The 12,500-nt window shown below is 41.5% G+C and overlaps 1 protein-coding gene across 3 annotated transcripts in view; it reads left to right on the forward strand.

The window, feature by feature from the left end:
- Nucleotides 1–12,500, forward strand: part of plekhg5b (pleckstrin homology domain containing, family G (with RhoGef domain) member 5b) — a 105,432-nt gene that overhangs the window by 62,397 nt on the left and 30,535 nt on the right. Inside the window, exon 1 of one of the 3 annotated variants that reach the window (XM_015967135.3) lies at nt 5,937–6,053. The exons of the other annotated variants lie outside the window; for them this stretch is intronic. Coding sequence (XP_015822621.1) covers nt 6,051–6,053 — 3 coding nt within the window. The 5' untranslated portion in view covers nt 5,937–6,050. Of the gene's footprint in view, nt 1–5,936; nt 6,054–12,500 lie in introns of those variants that run through there. 3 annotated transcript variants of the gene reach the window in all.

Below are 12,500 nucleotides of genomic sequence, written 5' to 3' on the forward strand. Positions count from 1 at the left end.
GTAAAACAGGAAGAGGATGCCTGAATGACACTCCAAGGGAAATGGCCTGCTTTCAGCTGACCTTTGAGTTTATTTCAAACATTAGAGAAGAACTTTACTGAAAATAACCCCAAACCCACGTAGGATTTACAAGGTTTTCAACCCTATGAATTGCAGATTTGTTTTTTCTAAAGTAATCAGTTAGAGAGGCAATAGCAGCCTTTAAGAAAATCAATTATAGGACACTGTGTGAGCATGTGAAACAAGTGATTCTGATTCTAAAATTAAACCAACCATAAAACCTAAAACATCTATTTTTCATCCTTGTTGTCTTTGTGCTTTGATTTTTGTTCATTTCCCGTCTTTTTCACCAATCCCATGAGACTAGAAGTAAAAGCAGAGAGGCTAATGCTGAGGTTAGGCATCAAGGGAGGTCACAGTGGTTTGACCCCCAACTCTGAGTCCAACAATGGCTCTGCCATTACTACATGAAATCCTCCTGGGTGCATGAATCACTCTTAGATGGTTCTTCTCCTAATTAGGGTCGACAGCAGGAGGTGGCGGGGCGGTCAGGGATCCAACAGGTTGCCATGGTGGCGTTTGGGGTAATGAGAGCCCCTTCCTCTCAATCGTGCTCCAGGGTTCTGAACTGTTTTTATGAACTAGTAAAATGTGGGAGATTTAAACAGGCTCACCTTGGATTAACCTGAATGACAAAAGAGCAGTCAAGAGCTGTTTGAGGTCAGAATAACAGATTCTACGTGTTTGTTTGTTCAACTCAACAAAGTTCATGTAATGTGATCAGTGTGTCAGATGATTCGCCCAAAATAGATTTCGTCTGAGTTGTGGTTATAACTGCTGGCTGTTTTCCCATAGACCACTCTTTACAAGAAGCTAGAAAGATGTATAGATGAGCATAACTTACTAGCGGTGGTAGTATGTCTGTAGTAGTCAGGTCAGTATGGGTTCAGATCAAGCCGGTCAACTTCAGTGGGGTAATTACGTTGGTGAGACTTTGATAACCTGCATAGTGGGGATGTACCGGTCCGACATAAGTCCTGGTTCGGTTCGTATCTTTGTTTGAATGTAAAGGTTCGGTTCATTTAGGAAAGAACAAACTGGGGGGGAGGGGGGGGGGGGACTTGTGTAAATTGGTAAAGCTTTAATGATAATTAATTTTTCTGTTTTGTTCGTCTATCCAATCCAATTTTTGGAAGAATTTACATGCAAACATTTGTATTTTCTTTTCTTTTGGTGCAATTCACACGCCAACCACTAGTTGGCAGCAGTGTGCAGTAGGTTTTATTTCCACCAGTGAAATGTAAATCCCTCTGTTATGGCACGGATACCTCATGCTAAGTATCAGTTTGCATTGTTAATATAATTTTCCTACAATAAATTCAGTCTAAGGAAATCACTAATAACATCTGACTGAATCACAATACACCGTGATACATCCTATCTTCTCCCCGTAGCGTGATATGTATACATCGCCAAAATTTCAGCAATACACATCCCTAATACATGCAATGGAATATAATAAATAGTGCAGTATAATATATATTAACCCTGCCCTCAATATAGAATACCTTAAATATAATTATCAACTTTGAACACTGTTAGTGATGCAGTAATTTCACTGTGCTCTATAATAATTGAAGTTGTAGTGTAATGATACTAATTTAGTATGTTGTAAGGACACACAGAAATAATATGTAGAATATAATATACTATACTACATTACATGTATCTTTTACACCAAACCATACAGGCAACACAACAGGACAGACAATGACACTCACTGGGGACACATACAACAATATAAAGCCATCTATTTATTTATTTATTTATTTATTATTTAATTTCATTAATTAGTGATTCTTGACATTCCTTTTCCAATTCTTGCACTGAACAATCAACAAAGTCTTCAAAAACCCCATCAACCATCCACCTCCACTTCTGAGCATTGAAGACAGTGCAGGGGAATTTAATTTCTGGCCCTTGAGGGCCGGTATCCAGCACGTTTTGATTTTAACATTGTTTCAACACACCTGATTTCAATCAGCATGTGATTAACAGGCTTCTGCAGAGCCTGATGAGCTGCTGCACAGGTGATTTAAACAGTGAGCCAAGTGTGTTGGAGCACAGAAACCACTAAAACGTGCTGGATACCGGCCCTCAAGGCCCGGAATGGAATAGCCCTGCTGTACACCATCACATGTTCAATTATATGATCAAATGTATTCATATTTACGATTATTATTATTCATCTATTTAATAAAAATCAATAAATTCAGTTAAAATGTATTGATAGGGAATTTGTTGAGTTATGTTTTCCCTCTTTGGTATGGAATGCCATTAAAAACCGCAGTACCGTAGTAGTATCCCTGAGCAGAGGTGCTGCCCTGGGATACTACTACCCACTTGACCTGCCAAAACTTAGTGAGTGCACTCAAGTCACAGATGTTATGGGATGGAGATGGAAGGACGCAGAGGTGCTGTGCTACCCTGGGATACCACTTCCCACGTGTTCTGCCAAGGTGTTCATTTGTGTATTTTGGTAGTTAGCATGTTCTTGATAGGAGTATAATATTTAGGGTTGAAAGAAGAGGGTACATGCACCAATAACATAGTAAATACAAGCTATCTGTTTACAAGTGATGTTGATGGTTGTAGATATTGATTCATTAATTTATATAGGTATACTTTTATCTGTTAGGCCAATAATTGGACACATGACAAGGGACATAACTAAGACAACACAGGCAGAACCATAACACAGGCAGGCTCCGATAATAATACCAACAGACAAGACGACGCATACCTTCATTCCCACACAACCTTTTAAGCTAATCTGTGTTCTAATTATATTATTATTACCGTATTTTCCGGACTATAAGCCGCTACTTTTTTCCCACGCTTTGAACCATGCGGCTTATAATGAGGTGCGGCTTTACTGAAGATTTTCCTTCACCTGCAGGGGGTGCTTTAGCAGAAAGTGAAACAGGTGGAAGTCAAAAGTGGAAATCGAAGAAAGTGCTCATTTTAATTTAGCACATGCAAGCAGCCGGCACCACGAAGAACTTTTTTCTAATCCCTACCCCCTCATCATGGTAACTACACGTATGAGTTCATATGATGCTGCATTTAAGTTGAAGGCCATCGATCTGGCAGTAAAGGAGGGAAACAGTGCTGCCGCACGTAAGCTTGGCATGAATGAATCCATGGTTCGGCGCTGGAGACGGCAGCGGGAAGAACTCATTCAAGCCAGCTTCACCCGGGGATGATGACAGCAACACGGACAGCAACACTGACATCGCCACAGAAACGGTATGTGACGAAGCTCTTCTGAGGCTGTTCAACTCCGACACTGAAGAAGAGGACTTTAATGGCTTTAGTGCGCAGGAGGAAGATGAGAGCGAATGACTTCTTCTGGTAGGCAAGTGTGTTTAATTTACTAACCAGGCATGTTTTGTGTGTAGTTTTTATTTTCTAATCATCCAGGGCTTATTAATGCTGTGTCAGCGCTCTTCTTTTCTTCTAAACATGCAAATGACCGGTAATAACGTGTCAGTGCTGTTTTTATGTTATAACATCCAGAAATATGAATGCTATCAGTGCTGTTTTCTTTTCTAAACTTGCAGACACGTTCACCCGTGTTTAAAATTTGTTTTGTTGAATTAAAACAACGACGAAAAACCTCCGTGTAGCGTCTTTCTGCCTAATTATCTTATGTTATGGCCGTACATGCGCTGTGCGCCGGAGACCTGCATGTGGCTGCTGCGCCTCGGCTTGTATTCAAGTGCGGCGTGTGTGTGTAGAAAACCTTTTTTTTGTTGGTGAGGCTTATATTGAGGTGCGCTCTAGTCCGGAAATTACGGTATTATACACATACATACACACTCATACGCACACATGATGTCTATTCACATAATTACCAATCAAACTGCCTTAATTAAAGCTATATATTTTTGCAAAACCATTTCTTTGTAACTTGATTTAAATTGATAAATATTGGAACAAAGCTTGAGCCACGACCCACCTGACCTGATAAAACTTGGAGTTGGCCAGCGGAGCTCAAACACATTATTATTCTCACTTTGGATCGCTTATTCTTGCACATACATGCAGACATGCATATGATGACCTGTCTATGAGAAATGTGGCCAACTCTGCATCAGTCTAAGTACATCCTCAAACACTCGCACATGCTCTGTGGTTGACATCTGTACGTTATTGGCTAATGCTGAGTGGTGATCGATTCTAACTGTTTGGTGCTCTGGGGGATGAGGTTCGTGCTTAGCAATAAAAAACTGATGTATTGCCTATGCTGGAAGATTGAATTTGAACACCGATACAATACATTTAGAAAGTGATAACATTTATTTAAAGGGTGAATGAGGCAATTTTTTAGGAAGTCATACTATACCACGAGCTGCACCCGGAGCCTTACTTTCAATATGTGGTTAGCAAGAATCCGAATGATTTATCACACAAGTTATTCTGAATCCAAAAGCACTTCATCTGCTATACCATGCACTTGTGCTGCCTTGAATGGTGTGGAAGTAGTGGGCAGTACGTGCATGCATTCTGGAAATGCAACCATTAGAGGTCACAAGTCTGGATGAATGCAGAGTAGGGCTGCAACTAACGACTACTAGTCAACTAGTCACCGACTATTGAAACGATTAGTCGACTAATCGGATAATTACAAAATTTTTCTTAAATTTAGCATGAGATTGCCTTAATTATGTGAAAAATGATAATAAACACAATAAAGACAGGTACTTCAATCAGTTTCCCTCTGGGATTAATATTTTTGAATTGGATTCAATGGAAAATGCATATTTTATTGAACTTTGCTGCTGATGGGCCAATTCATACTAACAGGAAATAAAAATACCGTCTAACACCAATTGGGCACAGTGCCCAGTCAGTACAGACATAAATGCATAAATAAAATTAAAGTACTTTTGTCAGGCACAGTCAGGCATAACGTTAAATCTCTTTTTTTTAAAGCGAAAATACGTTTTAAAGAACGTACATTGGCTTTCGTGTTATTTAAATCTTACCGAGGTGACTCAGACTCTGTTTCATTCAACTGTCCGAGGTGCTGCAGTGACACGCGAGGACTGCTTTGCAAAAACTGCAGGTCATCTTTTTATTCGCCGAATCCAGACTAGAATGCTCCCTAACATTGGATGTTTTGGTACGCGTAGCTGCGGTGTTGGACGCCACCATTTCTGTTGACGCTCAGCGGAGAAGCTATGCGCGACTCTCGGCAGAGATTGTAATGAAGTGAGATGCCTCACTCGGTCGGAAAGAAGGCGTCTGGTGACGACGTCGGCAATGAAATTCATTGTCGACTATTTCTATTCTAACTATTCTAACATCGACGAATTGTTGCAGCCCTAATGCAGAGGTCTGTAAGGAAGGGCTTCCGACGTAAAACCTTAGCCAAATCAGATGTGCCCATCACAAACGGGGATTTTGTATACTCGTCAGCCCAGACCCGCATTTACCACTACCACCGGTGACTTTAGCTGCACAGAAGGTGCTAATAATGCCCATTAATTCTTAAAAGTCATAGGTGACAGATTCATTTCTCACGCCTTCTCTAGTCAGTATTATGGCATTTGAGCTCGGTTTCCAGCAGGGTGGAAGTTGAAATGAGGTACCGAATAAAGATGAGGCTTTTAACTGTGACTCTTAAGTTTGGTGAAGCTGTTCAAAGGCCAGGAAATATTAATAAAAAAGTTTCAGGGCAAGTTTATGACTCAGCCTGGATGAGTGTGAGCTTGTGGAGGTGTGATCGCATAGAGGCAGGCGTGTGTGTGTGTGTGTGTTACCAGTAGACTGGTGGCTGACGTGAACAGACTGAACCTCCCTCACGCTGACAGCAGCCGGCGTTCCCATACAGCAGCTCCGATCATTTCAGGAGGTTCAAATACACAAAAGTACAAAGTGCGTCAGATTCAGCCCGGGACTGAAACCACTCTGTTGGACCTTGGAAACATTGATTGGGTCTCCGTCTGAAACCCTCGGCTGACTTTCCTGGGAAGCGGTTTCCTATGGCAAGTATCGTTTTTTTAAAGTTTTATTTTTGTCATTAAATCTCGTCTTATTGGAAAACTTCATACTTTAAGATTTTCTTCCTAAAACTTGGATCAGAATTTGTTCTCATAGTTTTCAGACACTTTGAATTGAAACAGACCAATAAATGTGTTTATAAATGCGCTCAAGTTGTTTTTATTCAGATCAAAAATGGGTCAAACTCTAGGATTAGAGCAAAGTGTTAAAAACAAAGCGACACACTGAGAAACTCTTGTAGTCGTCCCTTCCTCTCTGTGTTCGTCTCTAAAGACAACACACACATCTGACACATTTCAGGTCTGTTTTTCTACCCAAGTCTGGATATTTCACATCTGCTTCTTATATCAACAGTCCAGCGCACCGCTTGGCTCTCACCAGCGCTCTGGCGTCTCCATATTCTGTAGAGTAAATTGGAATAACACTTTACCAACAAGTCAGCTTGCCTCCAAACTCGGTGGAAGCTCTAATTTGACTTGGAAAACCCACTTCTTCTTTTTTCTTTTTTTCCCATCTGTTCACTTCCTCCTTTTTTGGTCTTTTTCACCTCCCTCCTGTTTGTTCGGTTCTTCTGCCCTGAGGCGATGGATAGGAAGGCAGGTTGCATCACAGTCCAGCCAGCGCTGTCTCACACACTTAGCTGCAGCAGAGACGGCGCAGCTGCCGGTGAGTTCTGGCCTTCGTCTGTGTATCTGGCTGCTTTATGTCTTGTTTGTTTTTGGTTTTAAAGTCATGATGATATCGGAGTTCGCTGTTGATGATCGCTCCAAAGACGACCTAAAAGATTTCAAAGTGAAAGCGTTCTTAAGTTCTCATTCATTCGTATCCTGTGCGAGGGTTAGGGTTATCCAGAAGAGTTCTCTTAGGTTCAGATCAGGTCTTTCATGTAAAATGACTTGTGTGAAAGTCAGGGCGGTAATGCTTTTCTTCGGCGGATTGTGCTGCATGTTGGAACAAACTTTCACCGGAATGCTTGCTCACCTTTAAGAGAAAAAGGTTTCGTTTTACATTTCGTCTGGATGATTGTGACTGGGTGATTTTCAGCTTCTGGGAGGTTTTCTGTGGTAGAGAAATGCAGAGGAGAGCTGCCATGATGCTGAAAGATGATTAGTTGATTCTGTTAAACCTTAAAGATGGGCGGGATTCTTATTTTTGCCTCTAAGAAAGAGCTATTTCGTTTCTGTAAAGACAAACATGTACTTTCATATTTAGTCATTTTTTTATAATCCGTAAAATCAGTTGTTCATCTCCAGTGTCTCACTGAGCTGTGACTAGTCAGAAACATACATGTCCAAGAAAATATGGACATTTCTTTTGGAAAATCATATAATTGGGGCTTAAATCTGTTATTAAACTGTTAAATGAAATGTTAAAGAGCAAGTCACCCCCTACCAGAGTATTACTCCACTCTCACTTCATGTTTAAAAAATGCAACGAATGCTGTTGCCTGGCAGACCGAGAGGGCGGAGCCGCTAACAAATACACACACGCACAGTCTCACGACAGCATTGTGACATCATAATGTACCAGTTTACATCATAGCATACCTCTTAGCCAATAGCGATGGCAGATTTAAATTCAAATGCAGTGCAGACTTTTTACGTGACAACGGCACAACACTGACAGTTTTAGGCAGAATATTAAAATTTTAACTAAAATGCACTAAAGTGCAAAACTATTGACGACACGTGTCTGCAGCACGATTAGACACGCATTTATTTAGTTTATCAGGGGAAAAAAGTTGATTTGGGGGTGACTTACTCTTTAAATTGCTTAATTTGTGCAACATTTTTGCCACTATTTCATCTAAATTCACTCCCAAATCATCCTTTCATTTCACGCTCATTTTGTCACAAATGTCAAATTCTCTTGTTTGACCTCAGTTTTAACTTTTAGTGAAGATCTCCCAACCTCAGCCCACCTTATTTGACAAGCTAAAAAGATATTCCGGATGTGAATAATGGCCCGTCTACACTAAGCTGGGTGTCTGATAAAAAAAGATTGTCCTGTTTCCTGTTTTTATTTGAATAATCTTTGTTAATAAGATTCCACCCCACACCGCTGGGTGGAGAGAGCCGCGTTAATGACACCAAACTACAGAGAGAACACTCTTCACAGCGATCACATTTCAACGGTGACAGAACCGTCTGTATGCATGTGTGTGCACGTGCGTGTGCACGAGTAGTGCAAACAGCTGAAGGTTTTGGTAGGAGAAGTTTACTTGGAGCAAAAGTGACTTTTTCCCTTGTGGACAGACTTTTGGATTTCCCAGCTTATGACTAAAGGAACAAAAATAGACGCGGTGTGAGCTTAAATCATTCGTCACTCAGAACTGAAACCAGATGACGTGTTGGTGTTAAGAGAACTGGCCCATTTCTTTGAAAAGTCTGTACGTAATCTGGGAAAAGCACTCATCCTTCAGAATGTGTCACTGTGCAGGGGAGGGTGTTATGAAAGATTGTGTACTTGTGTCTGGTGTGTAAATCCCATAAAAGAACAAATGACTCGCTGAGACTGGTCTGGACCGGGCCTGTTTACTGCAGGTGGGATCCAGAAACGTGAAACTGTAAGAAATCTAAAATGAACATAAAAGTGTAGGTGAGGAGAAAACCGGTTAGAATGGTGGGAAAAAAAATCCACCACGAGAGAATATGTTTCTTTTTTACATTAATGGTATATTTTCTTTTACAGTAAGATGCCCAAATTTTTATTTGAGACTCGCCGAACGGCATTGAATTCACAGATAAAAAAGATGTGGGTTCAACTTTCATTTTGGAACAATTTTTCAAGCAAGGGAAGGGAATGATCTGAGCATGCAGGAGGACTGACCCATCATAAACCTTTGTCGGCTGTGCTGAAGAGAAAGGTACAGAACCAAATTATTTAATTAATTAGCTGCGCGTTCTCCTGTCCTCTGTCCTCCGGGCCACACACACACACAAAGAGCTGACTGTCTCAGCTGTTATTTTCGTTAAGGAGCGTGCACGTACAGCATGCGCGCCTCGTGCACGAGCCTACTATTGAAGCTGCTGTTACGCTTTTTGCCTGAGGGGGCAATCTCGAGCATAAAAGTTCAAAACTCCGTAAAGTCCCTTTAAGTGAATAAATCTTCCACGTGTTTTAACCTCCTCCCACAATGATGGCCGAGAGTTTTAAGACGAGTTTTCAGAGTTTGCTGCTTGATTGTTTTTCCTCGAGCCGCTCTGTTGTCTCTTTAGCCCGATGACACTTCGTGCTGCAGAAGGTGCTCGTCACCAAACGGATGTTTCGGTGCTGTGCTTTATGCATGGTTTGTTTTTGGCAGACTTGGGAACGAGGCCACAGAAGACGCCCAACACAATTTGTCTCAGAAGGCTTTCCTGATTGCATCAGTCTTTTTATTCAGATGCTCCAAACCACTGGACAGAGGCTTCCTCAGACGAGACGTTACCCCAGTCCTCAGCCGTCCACTCGCTGTGCTCATTGCAAAACCTCCATGATGGTTTCTGTGGAGTGAAGCAGCTTGTTAGCTTCCCCTCTTGACAGCAGGTCTTCATCTGTGTGTGTACAGATGCTGTCACACCTGCCTACTGCCATCCCTGAGCAGCTCTACTCTTGGCTCCTCAGGAGGACATCAAGTGCTGCAGATGCCCGTTAATCACTCATTAATTTAAGTCTCTTGTGTGGCAGCAGGGAAACACTGGTGTTTAAAGGGGAAACATGAAAAACATGCAGGACAGTGGGCCCTGATGACCAAGGTTGGGAAACCCAGCTCTTGAGTTAATGCAAACTGACATCATAAAAACCAGTGAAAACTATTATTTGTGTCATTTTTAAAACTCTGTCCAGACCAAATGTTCTGTTGCAGAGAGTCAGTGGCTTTTAGTAACTTCTACTGACGATGTGTTAAACAGGTCTCTTTGAGCTTTCTTCACCTGTTAAAAGCACAGAAAACCTGTCGAAACTGGTATAAATGAGCTCTCAGCAATAGTGCATTCACAGACCTGATTGTTGCCTAATGCTAAAACGAGCATGGATCAGAGGACGTGTGTAACAGAGTAAGACTCAGGTGTTGAATTTACACGTTGAGAAGGGAACGTGACGTCCTGTGACCTCTGTAGGTCAGAGGAAAACGTTCCACTTCAGGGAGAACAGTTCTCTTTAGTTTAACCTGCAATAATTAGCCGCGTGAACCACAAAAATACCAAACTTTAAAAGTATTTGAGCTGCAGCCAAGGGCTGCGTGAGAGTCTTGCAGCGGAGTCCGAATGAGTGGAAGACTCGGTTTATTCATGCGTAGAAACATTACAAATGGTGAGTCAGTCCTCCTCAGACTCATCAAACGAGATGTTTTAAGATTAGCCAGCTTTTGTTGAGCCTTTAATAGAAATATTTAGACATTCTTGGATGAGTCTGGCTTTTTTTGCCCCGTCTGCTCCCAGATTCTTTAATCCAGTCACCCCAGTGGTGGTGACACCTTCATGTCTGAAGGACAAAATCCTTTCAGGTGTTCTGTGGTTAATCGTGTTCCTCCGTTTGTTGGATTTTTGCTTCTCATCCTTTGTTAAACACATCCCCCTACATCTGATACCAGTTATCTTCATGCTAATCATTAACCGTGGCTCCTTTTTGTAAATACTCCATGTTCTTAGTAGCACACACACACACACACACATGCACACACTTTCTCCTGGAGTGACGAAGAAGAGCAAGTGCCTCCGTTTGAGTAAACCCATGTGTGTGAGACATGAGGACTGTACTGTTCTGTGGTGAGGGGAAATCATGTAATAAAGAGCAGACATGCAGATGGGCAGCCACTGATGTTGCATAAGCACCACAGCGAAGACCAGGGCCTGGCTCTCCTCCTCCTTCCTGCTCAGCCAAAAGACCGGTGGCAGGAGAAGAAAGCACAAGAGCAGCGGTGGCGCTCTGTCGAGGCTCTCCTCAAACAGATGCATTGTTTATTTATTGAAAAATAAGTCCAACATGGGCCAGGCGTGCCCCTGCTCCTGCTTTGATGTCCTGCAGCCTTCCTGTGTTCTGTTTTCAGTTTCACCTTCTGGGCTGCAGCTGATTCTGCCTCGTTGTTTTGTTTAGGATAGATGGCTCAACCCAGCTGATGTTGGGGGGGGGGACTGAGTGGGTTCAAATCTCCCAGGAGCAGTGGCGGTGCCGGGAGGGGGTGCTAGATTTTTTTTTAAACAATTAAATTTTAATTTAACGTGTGGATGTGATAATATTTTACATACAGAACAAAAATAATCAGTAAATTATCATATCGATTAGGGATGTGTATTTTTGAAATTCTGGCGATACCATACATATCACGATACAGGGGAAATGATACGATATATCACGATATATTGCGATACATTCAGTCAGACGTTACAAGCAATTTTTTTTACTGAATTTATTGTAAGAATGTTCAATAAACAGTCCAAACTGATACGTAACATGTTTAACATGAGGTATCTGAACCATGATGGAGGGATTTACATTTCAGTGGTGGAAACAAAACCCGCTGCACACTGCTGCCAACTAGCGGGTGGCGATTGAATTGCTCAAAACGAAGAGAAAATACAGAAATGTTTGCATGTAAATTCTTTAAGGAGTTAGATACACGGCTTTTGAATATCGATGTAATAATCGCAGGAAAAATTATCATGATATATTGCCATATCGATATTTCCGTTACACGGCTTTTGAATATCGATATAATATTGCTGGGAAAAATATCACGATATATTGCCATATCGATATTTTCTTACATCCCTAATATAGATAGTAAAAACTTAAACCAAAACAGGAAATTGATGTTAACCTTTGACCTCATTTTCCACCTGCGAACGAGTGATAGGTAGAGCTAGTGGTAAGATGGATCGGTTTTTGTTGCCCACATTTCCACGGGTTCAGTCAGAAACGAATGAATGTTTGGAAGTGATCTCAGACCCACAGAAACCTACGGATCTGAATGAATTCAGTTCCTTTCAGATACTTTATTAATCCAAGAGGGAAATTAGTTTCAGTACACACGATTCTGAGATCAGACATGCATACATAGACACATGACAAGAATTGGTGACTGTGGTAATTCGTAACCCGAGCTGCGCTATAGAGATCAGAGGGTTTATATGAGGATTGAGTCAAGTGGAGGAAAAAATAAAATCAAAATAAAAACAAGTCAACCCTCAACCGCTGCAGCAGTCGAGGGTTTTGCCGCTGGAAATGCTAACGCTAACGTTAGCTAACCTTGCAACACTATAGATGGTTTTCTGTGTGGCTGTATGTGTTTATGATTTCATGGAAAAGTCAGCGATTGTTCATGTTTATGATGTATATTAATGATTGTTTCAGGTGTTGTTGAGGTGTTGTGCACGCATGTGTATCTGCTAGTGTTGAAGGTGTTTTAGAGAACAATAGGTACGCATGACCACTTCCTTCATAGCACCCTC

The sequence above is a fragment of the Nothobranchius furzeri genome, chromosome 15 (genome assembly GCF_043380555.1).
Source record: "Nothobranchius furzeri strain GRZ-AD chromosome 15, NfurGRZ-RIMD1, whole genome shotgun sequence".
Taxonomy (NCBI): domain Eukaryota; kingdom Metazoa; phylum Chordata; class Actinopteri; order Cyprinodontiformes; family Nothobranchiidae; genus Nothobranchius; species Nothobranchius furzeri.